The 12,006-nt window shown below is 37.7% G+C and overlaps 1 protein-coding gene across 1 annotated transcript in view; it reads right to left on the bottom strand.

Annotated features, from left to right (window-relative positions):
• GRM4 (glutamate metabotropic receptor 4) overlaps positions 1-12,006 on the bottom strand; it is a gene marked incomplete at both ends in the record, with an annotated part of 317,553 nt that overhangs the window by 31,947 nt on the left and 273,600 nt on the right. Inside the window, one exon of the mRNA XM_081325074.1 lies at positions 10,941-11,876. Coding sequence (XP_081181200.1) covers positions 10,941-11,876 — 936 coding nt within the window. The remainder of the gene's footprint in view (positions 1-10,940; positions 11,877-12,006) is intronic.

The following is a 12,006-nucleotide window of genomic DNA, read 5'->3' as shown; positions in this document are numbered from 1 at the left end:
ACCACTGTGCCACCGTGGCTCCTATATAGTTTTTTATATACCGGTAGTTTTTTCTGAAGAATATTGAGCAAATTCTGGCAATTTAGAGTAAATTTTGGCTTTATTCCAAAGCCTAGGAATTATCCATATATCACCATAATAAAGATCTGGTTCTAAGTAATGTTGTTTTTTCCCCTAAACTATATGTTATGAGGTCAAGTAATTCTGATTTTTTCAGCTATTTTTACAATTCCACTTTTGTTGTCATTATTCAGTGGCTACCTTGAATTTCCTATACTTTAGCAAAGAAAAAGTTCTGCTTCTCACCTTTTCATGGAAGAGACATGATGAATTCATTAGAAATTCTTCTGCTTCCCAATTTTCCTCATATTTTTCCCAAAACTTTCTTAAAGTTAATAAATGCCACGCCTATTTGAATGAATTGTGGTGTGGAATGAAGTCAGTGAAAAACATTAGATGCATTGTTTCCAAACACAAATGTTAGAAAGTGAACTTTACTTCAGAATATTTTATTTCCATTAAATAATTATGGCCATGTCTGCAGTCAACATAAACAAGAAGTAGATTTTTACCCATTTTTTTCTCTTTTCCAATCTCTTTTCCAATCCAATGTCATGTTTATGCCAGTCTATGATTTTTGTTCCTAAAACATATTTATTTTGTAAACATATTTTAGAATACCTGTAGATATTTGCCCAAGAACCACATTTTTGCAGACAATTTTTGCTACTTGCTGACCCAAGAGAGTGCTTTATTTCAAATTCGTCTCTGATCATAAAGAAACAGTCAAACCTCAAGATGCAGCTACTTAAAATGTTTGATGACTGAAATTCTAATAAAGTTCAGGCAGAAAGAAAATAGTATGTCATACAGGATCAGGTGATCACAAACAGAATTTTGTTTCTCCTTGAACCAATAACTATTCCCATAAATAACAGGAATCTGATTCAATCCACCATTAATTAAAATAATTATTAGTATACTCCAAGATGTTGCATTTCCACATATTCTAAATACAGGCATTTTACCCAAAGAAGCAAATCATTTCCTTGTTAAGAAAAAGTATGATGTCCCTCATTCTCTTCTTTATTTCAAGATATTTATGACATATCTTTCTTTAACAAAGCTTCTGTCCCTTAGTTAATAATTATTCTTATTGTCTAACTGGTTCCTGCTGTTAGATTTCCTTCACATGATTGGTTCAGTTGATACCTTATCTTCTTAATATCCATACATTAGCACAATAGTAGGGATGTATTTTAATTTCCATAAAATCTATATTACCTTTTTCTATTACCAGTACATCTACCTGTTATGAAAATGTAAATACAGTTGACTATTCCAATGACAGAAGATTACAATTTCTACTGAAAATGGTTTTTGTAATCATTTGGTTCTCTATACAAATAAGGAGTCACTTATATGGAAAGAGGGGCACAGAGGAGAGGATATGAAATTTACAAATTGAAAATTATTTGAAAGAAGTCCATAAGTAAGGCAGTTAAAACATCAACTTTTTTTTCCAGGTCTCTGCAGAAAAATCTGACTCCTTCAATAAATAGCAAAGAGCTGCTATGCTTATTTTCATGCAGGATCCATAGCATTTCCCCTTAATTTTTGCTATATTTATCCTTTGCCTTTCCTCCAGGAGCACAAGGCAGTTTATGTGGGGAAGTAGTGGTAATACAGATTCACTACTGTATTACCACTACAACCCCATCAGGTAGATTGGGCTGAGAAAGAGTAACAGGCCAAAGTCACCCTGAGTCTATGATGGATTTGAACTTGAACCTTTCCAACACTTTACTACTATAGCCTACTAGGCTGAGAATGTTAAATTTAATAGGAATTTACTAGGGCTGCAGTCAGATTTACTAGAATTCTTTTTTTACTTACAATTCTTTTGGAAAGAAGTCTGCTTTTACCTTAATTAGTGGGCTTATCCACACTGCCAAGTTACCTGATTGCTACAATAGGACATCAATCCTTTTGAAGGTAGAAGCAAGCAACACCCACCATTACTCATCTCCCTCTCATCACAAATTCAACCTTCCACAGCATTTTCCTGACACTATTTGAAAGTTAAGTTTTTCATTTTATGTTGCCTCAAGTGTACTTGACCATTTTGGCACTTTATTTTCTTACAAGCTCACCTCAGCAGTTTGTTAGATGTTTTGCAGAGGAAAGAATGTGCCATCATCTGAGGTAATACTGAAGCAATAAGATGATCTAAAAGGTTATAAAAAACATGCTTTTTCATTATTATTAGAATACAAAATGGGCAGAAGGAAAAAAATTATTATTATTTTATTTCATTTTTTTTTAGTTTTGGTTGCTATGCCTGCCTTTGTTGCTATAATAATAATAAACAGAGTCCTGCAAATAGAAGTAGAAGGACTGCAACAAAAGAAAGCAGAGATAGTACAATCCCAAAACAACTGGATCACCATTTGAGCACCATCAGCATTGACAAAATCACCGTCGTTACAACACGCAGCTCTACTGTCTAAATATCTGGTTAACTATGTAACAAACGATAATTTATTACATGTGTACAGGTAGTCCTCGACATAGAACAGTATGACCTCTTTTCACACTTACAACTATTGCAGCATCTCCAAGGTTTAATGTCTCAAGAACTGGTCATGTGATCATGGTCATGTGATCAAAATTCAAACATTTGGCAACTGACTCATGTTTATGATGGTTGCAGTGTCCCAAGGTCATGTGAACACCCTTTGCGACCTTGTGACAAGCAAAGTCAAAGGGGAAGTCAGATTCACTTACCAATTGTGTTATTAACACCTGCAGTGATACGGTAGACTTAACAGTGGCAAGAAAGTTGTAAAATGGGGCAGAATTCACTTAACAAATGTCTCATTTAGCAACATAAATTTTGGGTTCAGTTGGTAAGTCATAAGTCAAGGATTACCTGTATGTCACCCAAAATTTAATTGTTTGTATCAAAGTTTAAAATTACTTTATTTATTAAATTTGTTTGCCACAAGGTGACTATATGTGTGTGTGTTTGTTTGTGTATTGTTTTCATGAAGTGACAGGTGGGAGGGTAAACTGCAGCCATGGAATAGCCCACAGGAGAATGATATCTTGTAAGCTGTGGCCAAAGTGCTCAGTCCAGGCACGCTTTTCTTCAGCCAATTTAGACTTAAATTGTCACAAACCCAGAACAGGACCAGATTAAACAGTAAATTATAAATATGCCCAGGCTGTCATTTTGCAACTAAATAACAGTTTAGTGCCTCAAAAAATTGTATTCAAAATTTACCTAAACCTTTTGGCTACATGAAGGGGACGCGGTGGCTCAGTGGGTTAGGACGCTGAGCTTGTCGATCGGAAGGTCGGCAGTTTGGCGGGTCGAATCCCGAGTGCCGCGTAACAGAGTGAGCGCCTGTTACTCGCCCCAGCTTCTGCCAACCTAGCAGTTCGAAAGCACGTAAAAATGCAAGTAGAAAAATAGGGACCACTACGGTGGGAAGGTAACAGCGTTCCGTGCGCCTTTGGCGTCTAGTCATGCCGGCCACATGACCACGGAGACGTCCTCGGACAAGCGCTGGCTCTTCGGCTTTGAAACGGAGATGAGCACCGGCCCCTAGAGTCGGAAACGACTAGCACGCATGTGCGGGGGAACCTTTACCTTTTTACCTTTGGCTACATTGCTGATATTTTGCAACAAAAGTAATTAGAGCATCTTTAAATAATATCTCAAAACTATTCAAATTGCCATGAAAAAGCTCAAGAGAAGGCAAATTTATTTTTTGTGACATTTTGTATTTTACCGACTTTTTGAAGTGGTACTTTAAAGGCATCAACTTCCCTCCGCCCTGTGCGCTCCCACAGAGAGGGTCTCCTCAGGGTGCCACCGATCAGAGAATGTCAATTGGTGGCCCCCAGGGGGAGGTCCTTCTCTGTGGGGGCCCCGGAGCTATGGAATCGGTTGCCGGTTGAGCTCCGGATGGCGCCCGACCTTCGCTCCTTCCGTCGCGAGCTGAAGACACTCTTATTTGAACAAGCCAGCCTGGCCTGATGGGGTATGGGTTGGGTTTTTATGGTCATTTTTAATATCTGTATTTACTGTTTTTAGTCGGGCATATGTTTAATTTTCTTTTAACTTTTGTATTTTTGTATTTTTTATATATCTGCCCTGTTCACCGCCCTGAGTCCTTCGGGAGAAGGGCGGTATATAAATAAAATTATTATTATTATTATTATTATTATTATTATTATTATTATTATTATTATTATTATTATTATTATTATTATTATTATTATTATTATTATTATTGCATTTTAAAAGTTATGGACATTTATTTTAATACGAGCTTCTCACCTTTCCCTTCCTTTTAACTTTACAAGAAATTCAGGAGATAGATTGTGCTGGGGAATAAAAGACTGATCCAACATCATCTGCTTCCATGTTGACCTGAAACTGGATCTCTCTAAATAAAGTCCAGTACATTAAGTCATACTGTTGACTATCCAACTTCAACTATTGGGAAACAAGAGCTTGGGGGACAAAATAGGGCAATCATCTGTCCTATATCTCCAGTGAAATCTAAACTACCCAGCACACAACAATCATCTACATGGGTCAAACATCTGAGTAGCATATTTTCTTTACTCATACTGAACATGTATAAATCTAAACCTAGATGAATTTCTAAGATATCAGCTTCATTTAGTGACCATTCAAAGTCTCAACAGCACTGGAAAAAAAGTGACTTATGACCATTTTTCACATTTACCACTGTTGCAGTATCCCCATGATTATAAGATCAAAAATGTGATGCTTGACAACTGGTTCTCATTTATGGCGGTTGCCGTGTCCCATCTTCATGTGATCACCATTTGCAACCTTCTGACGAGCAGAGTCAGTGGGGAAGCCAGATTCATTTAACAATCGTGTTACTAACTTAACAAGTGCAGTGATTGACTTAACAACAGTGGCGGCAAGACAGGCTGTAAAATGGGGCAAAGCTCAATTAACAAATGTCTCACTAAGCAACAGAAATTTGGGGCTCAGTTGTGATTCTATATTGAGGACTACCTGTATTTTGATTTTTGAAATTTAAAGGAGAGATAAATTGGAATTAAGATTCAATTATTTGTATAATTGGCCTTTCGATATATGGGTGTTTCATTTTGTGCATTTAAGCCTCAAAATTTGTTGGGCCAGTCTTGCCTAGGGAAAGAAAAGACCTTGTTGGTTACACATTCCAGCTCCTGGGAATTTGTCTTAAATAAAAAACAGGAACTCTCTTCATTATTAGGTGTCGTGTATGAGGTCTCAAGAGAGCTAGGTGAATTACTACAAAGGCTTCTAATCAGCTTGTTAGCAATGGAATAGAAAAAGGAAACTGCATATTACAAATCCTCCAAATGAGCTAAAGCCCCTTTTTCAACTGCAACTTGACAGCTAGTTTTCAGCAACCCTAAATTATTCCATCACAAGTTGCAGCAAGAAGGTGAGCAACCTTGCACATAATCTACAGTCATTATAATTTCCATCTTTATTACCCACACTATACCAAACATATTAAAGTGACTTTAAGGAAGCTTTCATTTCAGGAAGTAATCTCTTTAAAAAAACACCCTGCTTTCTTGTTAGTTTCTTCACTGCCATTTCATCAGAACAGAAAGCTTACTACATTTCTTTTCATTCTTAACTTGAGACTAGTTATACTCCTGTACTTTGATATGGCTTAGTTGCTGAACCCTACTGTATAGTGATTGGAACTGATTCCAAAATTTAATAATGCTCCAATTTGACCTTATGGTATTCTCTCCAAAAGAAACATTGCAATTTGATTTACACGTTTAATTTTGGGCACAGCTCCAAATTTACTTGGAATTAATTTGAGGGAAGATTCAGAGCCTGGCCAGAAAAAAGCAATGGGCAGCTAATTATGTGGTGCTACTAACCAGAAGTTATTATAAAGGACTTTGTGGTGATGCTGCATTTATTTCCTTCATCATTCTTCAGCTTCAAATGTGCATTAAAAATCCACGTGCCACTCAAGACCTCTATCCATAAGAATAAGGCCTCTTTAAACATCAGGGGTTTCAGACTGTGTTCTATGGTATCAAAAGGGTACCATACATTTATTGGGGTTCAGGAGGAGGAGGAGGAGGAGGAGGAGGAGGAACTTTGCCTTTTGATCAATTCTAGGACTTTTTTGTTTTTTTATTAACAGCTTCTAAAGCTTTTTAAACATTTATTCATTCAGTCTTTGGAGATTTGGGTTGGACTCATTTTTTAAAAAGTGATTGGTAATAGTAGTAAAGATAATAGGTCAAATAATAAATAAATAAGTCAAATACAAGCCAAGAGACCTGAATGGTGATTGGGAAAGAGTACAAAATGACTGCTTCATATTTTCTGGAGCACGAGCCAGATTTTTCTATATGTTTACTACTATATGCCAACCAATTATAAGATTTTTTTTCTACATGAACAATTGACTAAATCTGATGCTAACTCAAGGATTCTGTAGATACCAAAAATACTTTCTTCCACACATGTATGCATATAATAATACATATAGGATAAAAAGGTAAAGGTTCCCAGGATGATGCTATACAATTTGAATGGACACATTCTCCTCCCCATACGTAGACCCAGCAGTGCCCCTACCATACCTCTGTTTGCCAGGATAATTAAAGGTTGAGAGATATGACATGTATTTTTGCTGATGCTAGCTACGTGAAGTGCTGCAAGAGTTTTTCTATTAAAACCTAAGCAAACATATCAGATAGGTCTGGGTTGCTGCTCAGCCGAAGCTGACTGTTTCAGACCTTGGCAGCAGCCATGAGGAGCAAATGAAATGTAGACGGTCCTACCAGATGGGGAGCCAAAACAGAATGAAATCTAGGTCAGGAAATCAGTTGTGAAACTTAGCTGTTTACCATTGCTGTATTCAGAAGTAGCTTAAACATGACTCCAAGAATTGTGAAAGAAGGCTCTGTAATCATGAGTTTCATTGCTAGAAAGAGCAACCGGCTGAGTAAGAGAACAGAATGGAATCCGCATTATAACCAGTTCCTTACCATTTCTATGCCCTGCTATAACATACAATAGGGTTATGCATATGCCTGATCCTACAGCAACAAAGATGATGGCAGCTGACATAGGTTTTAGGTGTCTATCAAAGTGTCCCTGCCAGTATGTAGATTCTCACTATGAATCAGAAAGACATTAACTCAGTTTGCATTTTAATGCAGAAAGTGTGGATACTGCAGGAACACATACTAGATGTATCCATAAAAAGACAAGTACCAAAATGCATTATTAATCGGGCCATGTTTGCAAAAGTTCAAAAATGTGCATAGTTTGAGAAATGCACACAAGTAACATATGCATTTTTATGAAGGCCTTTTTTCCTTAAGAAAAGAAATTGCAAATTGAGGCAGAAATGAGGTGAAATGAACATAAGACTGAGGAAAAATGAAAACAACTACAGTGTTGATTGTCACTCAGTTCCTGCTGATGTACTTGAGCTTGACAAGAAAATTTTAACATGAAAATAAATATAAAAGTTTCCTTTCAGAAACTAATAAATTAGGAAGTATACCTTTTTTTTCAATCCTGATCATGGGCATATTGATACGTAAAAGCTCCAATAGTAAATCCTTCCAAACAGAAAAAGAACTTTTAAATTTAATGTTGTAAGCTACCCAGAGTCATCTTGTGGCAAGATGGGCAGCAAACATATTTCATTAATTAATAAATAAAAATAAGAGAGTATTAGCAGAGAGAAAAGCTTCTATCTGATTAAGGGTCTCTGTCTTAAGGTTTTTCAAATTGTGTTCTGCAGAATCCTAGAGTTCAACAAGAATTTGAGGGAATTCTCTGAGAGTCTAAGGGGGGAAAAATCATTCAATTTTCCTACAGGTTCCATGGTCTGAAAAAGTTTGAAAATTCTTTCCGTACACCAGATCCACAGGAGCAAAAATAAATAACAGCAAAAGTCATGGTTACTATCAAGGAAAAAATCTCTCTATATATTTTTTTAAAAAAAATCAAAACAGGAAGAGCCACATAATTGTAAAGAAAACAGGTTGGTAGCTGTAAAACTCCTCATCTCATTAATCATAATATAATACCTTTTATTTTATTATACTTAACAAATCAACAAGGCCTTATTAAAGGAACGTGTAGCATAAGGCACCAGCGCAAGACAATTTGCAGTCATGTCAGAGAGAAAAATCCTCTCCCTATAAAGTTTGCATGGCATGCATAATTGATGGATTGTTTCCACATCCTCCTTAATAAACTTGCAGTTGTACAGCTGTTGAGAGATGCGAGGTCAGGAATGCTCAGGACCCCAAATAATGTCTTTTCCTGTGATGCTAACAGAGCATGGAGGAACAAAATCTCATCCAAATAGGCATTGTATTTCTGGCATTTCACTGTTCTAGTCTACACCAACTGGGATTCCAGCTTCACAGACCCCTACTGCCTGGCAGGTAGTGTTTACTATTTGATTAGCTAATGGGTCACATTCTAACACAACCTGATCTGGCAGGGAAGAGAGGGCCCTAGAGAGCTTAGGATCAAAATAATGGCATTATTTTCTTTGGGAGTCTGGCTGCTGCAAGATATACCACATCTTTCATGGAAAGGCAATCAGTCATAACAACGCTGTGTTGCTAAACTCCTCAAGCATTAATTAAAATCCCAGCAACATTCCAGCTGAGAGAGGAAATACCCTGAAGGATGAATGAGTGAATGGATGCTCTTCTCTATCCACTAAGGCAGATATTTTTCAAGTGATAGTACTGATACCGGTAATAACTGTAGGATAGTATAAGAAGCCTATGTAGTAAATTAATGTGACACTAGTAGGTAAACTGGGAAAAACAGAGTGTTGTTGTTTATAAATTAGATTAATGACTTTTGAGTGAGTACATTTATTAACAACTATAAAGCACAAGGAAAGTCATGATCTGAGATCTCACACACTTTATCAAACATACTGGGAGGGTTCTGTTTTATGAGACACGTTTATGAAACATTAGAGTACTGTCATTTCAGTTTTCAGATTTCTTTGGGCCTTGATACTTTTTAGTTAAGAAAATGTAAATCATGGTCAAGAGGTTTTAAAAAAATGTAAACCATGGTCAAGAGGCCATGTTCTATTGATAGAAAATTGGTTATGTTCAACTAAAATGGTGTTTTGGGAGTCAGATATGTTGATTACGAACATGCCAGAATTGTTATGAACGCAGTGAAGCCTGAAGGCATTTGATTTTCACTTAGTCATACTTCGCTCAAATTGAGGATCCAGGACAGGAGATTGACATTTTGCAGATAATATTGTAGAATATTATCATCATTTTCTCATGTGATGCTTGATTTTTTAACTATTATAGATAGTTATAACTGCTGTAATTATAACTACCAGCTGTAAAAGAAAGAGAGAGAGAGAGAGAGAGAGAGAGAGAGAGAGAGAGAGAGAGAGAGAGAGAGAGAGAGAGAGAGAGAGAGAGAGAGAGAGAGAGAGAGAGAGGGAGGGAGAGAGAGAGAGAGAGAGAGAGAATAGTTTCGGGAAAGGGTTTAATTGTTCCATCATGATGAACTATCCTGTTATCAAAAATGATGCCAGGTCTGAGGAACAAAACATATCAGGAGAGACTGAGGGAACTAAATATGTATAGCCTGGAGGACAGAAGGGAAGGGGGGGCATGACATAACTGAAACCTTTATATTAAGGGTGTGAATAAGGTTCTAGAAGGCATTATTTTCAATATTAAACAAAAATCAAGAACACAGAGTCATAACCTCAAACTGAGAGGAGGAAGTTCAAAAGTAATGTTAGAAGGTATTACTTCACAGAAAGAATACCGAAAGCTTGGGACCAACTTCCAGCAGAGGTAGTGGGTCAACCATCACTAACTGAATATAAACATGCTTCGGATAAACACAGATGTGCATCATCTGACAAAAATAAAAATAAAAAAACAAAAAAACAAAAACAATAATTCAAAAATAATAAATTAATTATTTGATTAAAAAGAAAAACGCTTAAAAGTCAGACTCGATGGGACCACTAGGTCTCTTTCTGCCACCACTTTTTTTTATTTTTCTATGTTTCTATCTGCACCTTCAAAAGTGAGAGTAACCAAAGTAGAAATCAAAATTACACAAGGAATAAAAATATAGTCGTTAGAACTCCAGAGAAAATTTTTAAAAAATATCTCTCAATCTATTTACCACTATATAACCTTGTTAGAATAAAAAAATGATTATTTCCTAGTGTGTATGCCTCTTTACGCTCATTATAAAGATAGCAGACAATTTTGCATTACAAATTTATGACATATATGCACTTGTTTGCTCATCTTGCATTATTCTGCATTTGACAGCTTGAGGTTGCCACTGTCTGAAAACCATACTTCAATAACACCAAAGCATTTGAAAATTCGTTGAAAGGTTTGTGGAAGGAGGGCCTCCTTTTTTACCTCTTCCTCCTTGCAATCTTTGATTTTCAAGTATGATACAATCCCCACACATTTTGTAATATAATGTATATTCCATAGACAATTATACCTGTCTTCCAAAACCAAGAATTGCTGAGGAATGGGGGAGGGGAGTGTAACAGAAGAAAAGAAGAAACCAAAATAATGTGACAAGTGCAAGAGAATGCAGAACAGAAGAAAAGAAAAAGAGAAGAGTAATCCAGGAAAAAAAACCAAGGTAAGTTGTGCATATGATGAAAAATCAACATAGTTAAAAAAAAAAAAAGGAAATCCCCAAAGCAAAAAAACTAGAATTTCAATAGTCCTTGAATGCTATCAAGTTATCAGGTCAATGCAAAAATCTGCAGATTGAAAAATGCCAGGTGCATTTCACCACTGGAGGACCTGGAACAGATTGGAAGATTTACTTGTCCTCCCCACCTCTGCCCTCTCATGCCCATTACCTTCTCTGCTGACTGTGATGTTCCAAAGAAGATAGGAATGAAGGCTAACCACACAATGCAAGTAGTGTACATGGTAAACCCAATGGGCTTGGCTTCATTAAAGGTCTCAGGAACCCCACGGGTCTTTATAGCATACACAGTGCAGGTTACCATGAGCAGCATGCTGTATCCAAGCAAACAGATGAGGGATAGGTCAGAAATGTCACACTTAAGGACTCCCCGGGCAAAGCGGGGGTCTGTAGTCCGCTGGTCCTCATAGTCGATGACAGAGTGTGAAGGGTCCACAATGAACCAGATACAGACCCCTAGGAGTTGCAGAGATATGAGGCTGAAGGTGATGACCAGCTGGGAAGCAGGGCTGATAAAGCGTGGAGCACTAACCGACTTCTTGCCCTGCTCAAAAATGCGATAGATGCGATTGGTTTTGGTCAGCAAGGCAGCATAACTGATGCTCATGCCCAGGCCCAGAAAGACACGCCGCAAGGAGCAGGTGCCCAAGTCAGGCTCAGCAATCATCAGGAAGGTGGTGGCATAGCAAAGAAAGATACCCGTCAGCAGCACATAGCTTAGTTCCCGCCCTGAGGCCTTGACAATAGGTGTGTCGTTGTAGCGCACAAATGTCACCACCACAAAGAGGGTGGCAATGATGCCTATAATGGCAATAAAAACTGGAACCACAGCCCAAGGAGAGCTCCACTCAAGTTTAACAATGGGGATGGGGATGCAGCCAGTGTGGTTCTCATTGGGGCGCTCACTGAGACGGCACACCTTGCAATGGAACTCATCGTGCTGATATTGGTATCCATCACAGCGCTCACAGTGCCAGCAGCATGGGATGCCCTTCACCAACTTCTTCCTTTCACCTGGTTTGCATGGCTGGCTGCATATGGAAGTGGGCAAACGATTGCCTCCCCCAGGCCAATGCAGGCGTTCCATCTGCAGCAGAGAGAGAGAGGGAGAAAGCAAGAAACTCAGCCACCTACCTAAGGCTGGGTCAGAGCAAGAGACTGGGCTAAATGTCCTACCCAAGGAGCACAAAATGGTTGCTTTTGATCAATAATGTATC

Source organism: Vipera berus (assembly GCF_964194415.1).
Source record: "Vipera berus genome assembly, chromosome: 3".
In the NCBI taxonomy this organism is placed as follows: Eukaryota; Metazoa; Chordata; class Lepidosauria; order Squamata; family Viperidae; genus Vipera; species Vipera berus.
This window is presented reverse-complemented; position numbering and strand designations above follow the sequence as displayed.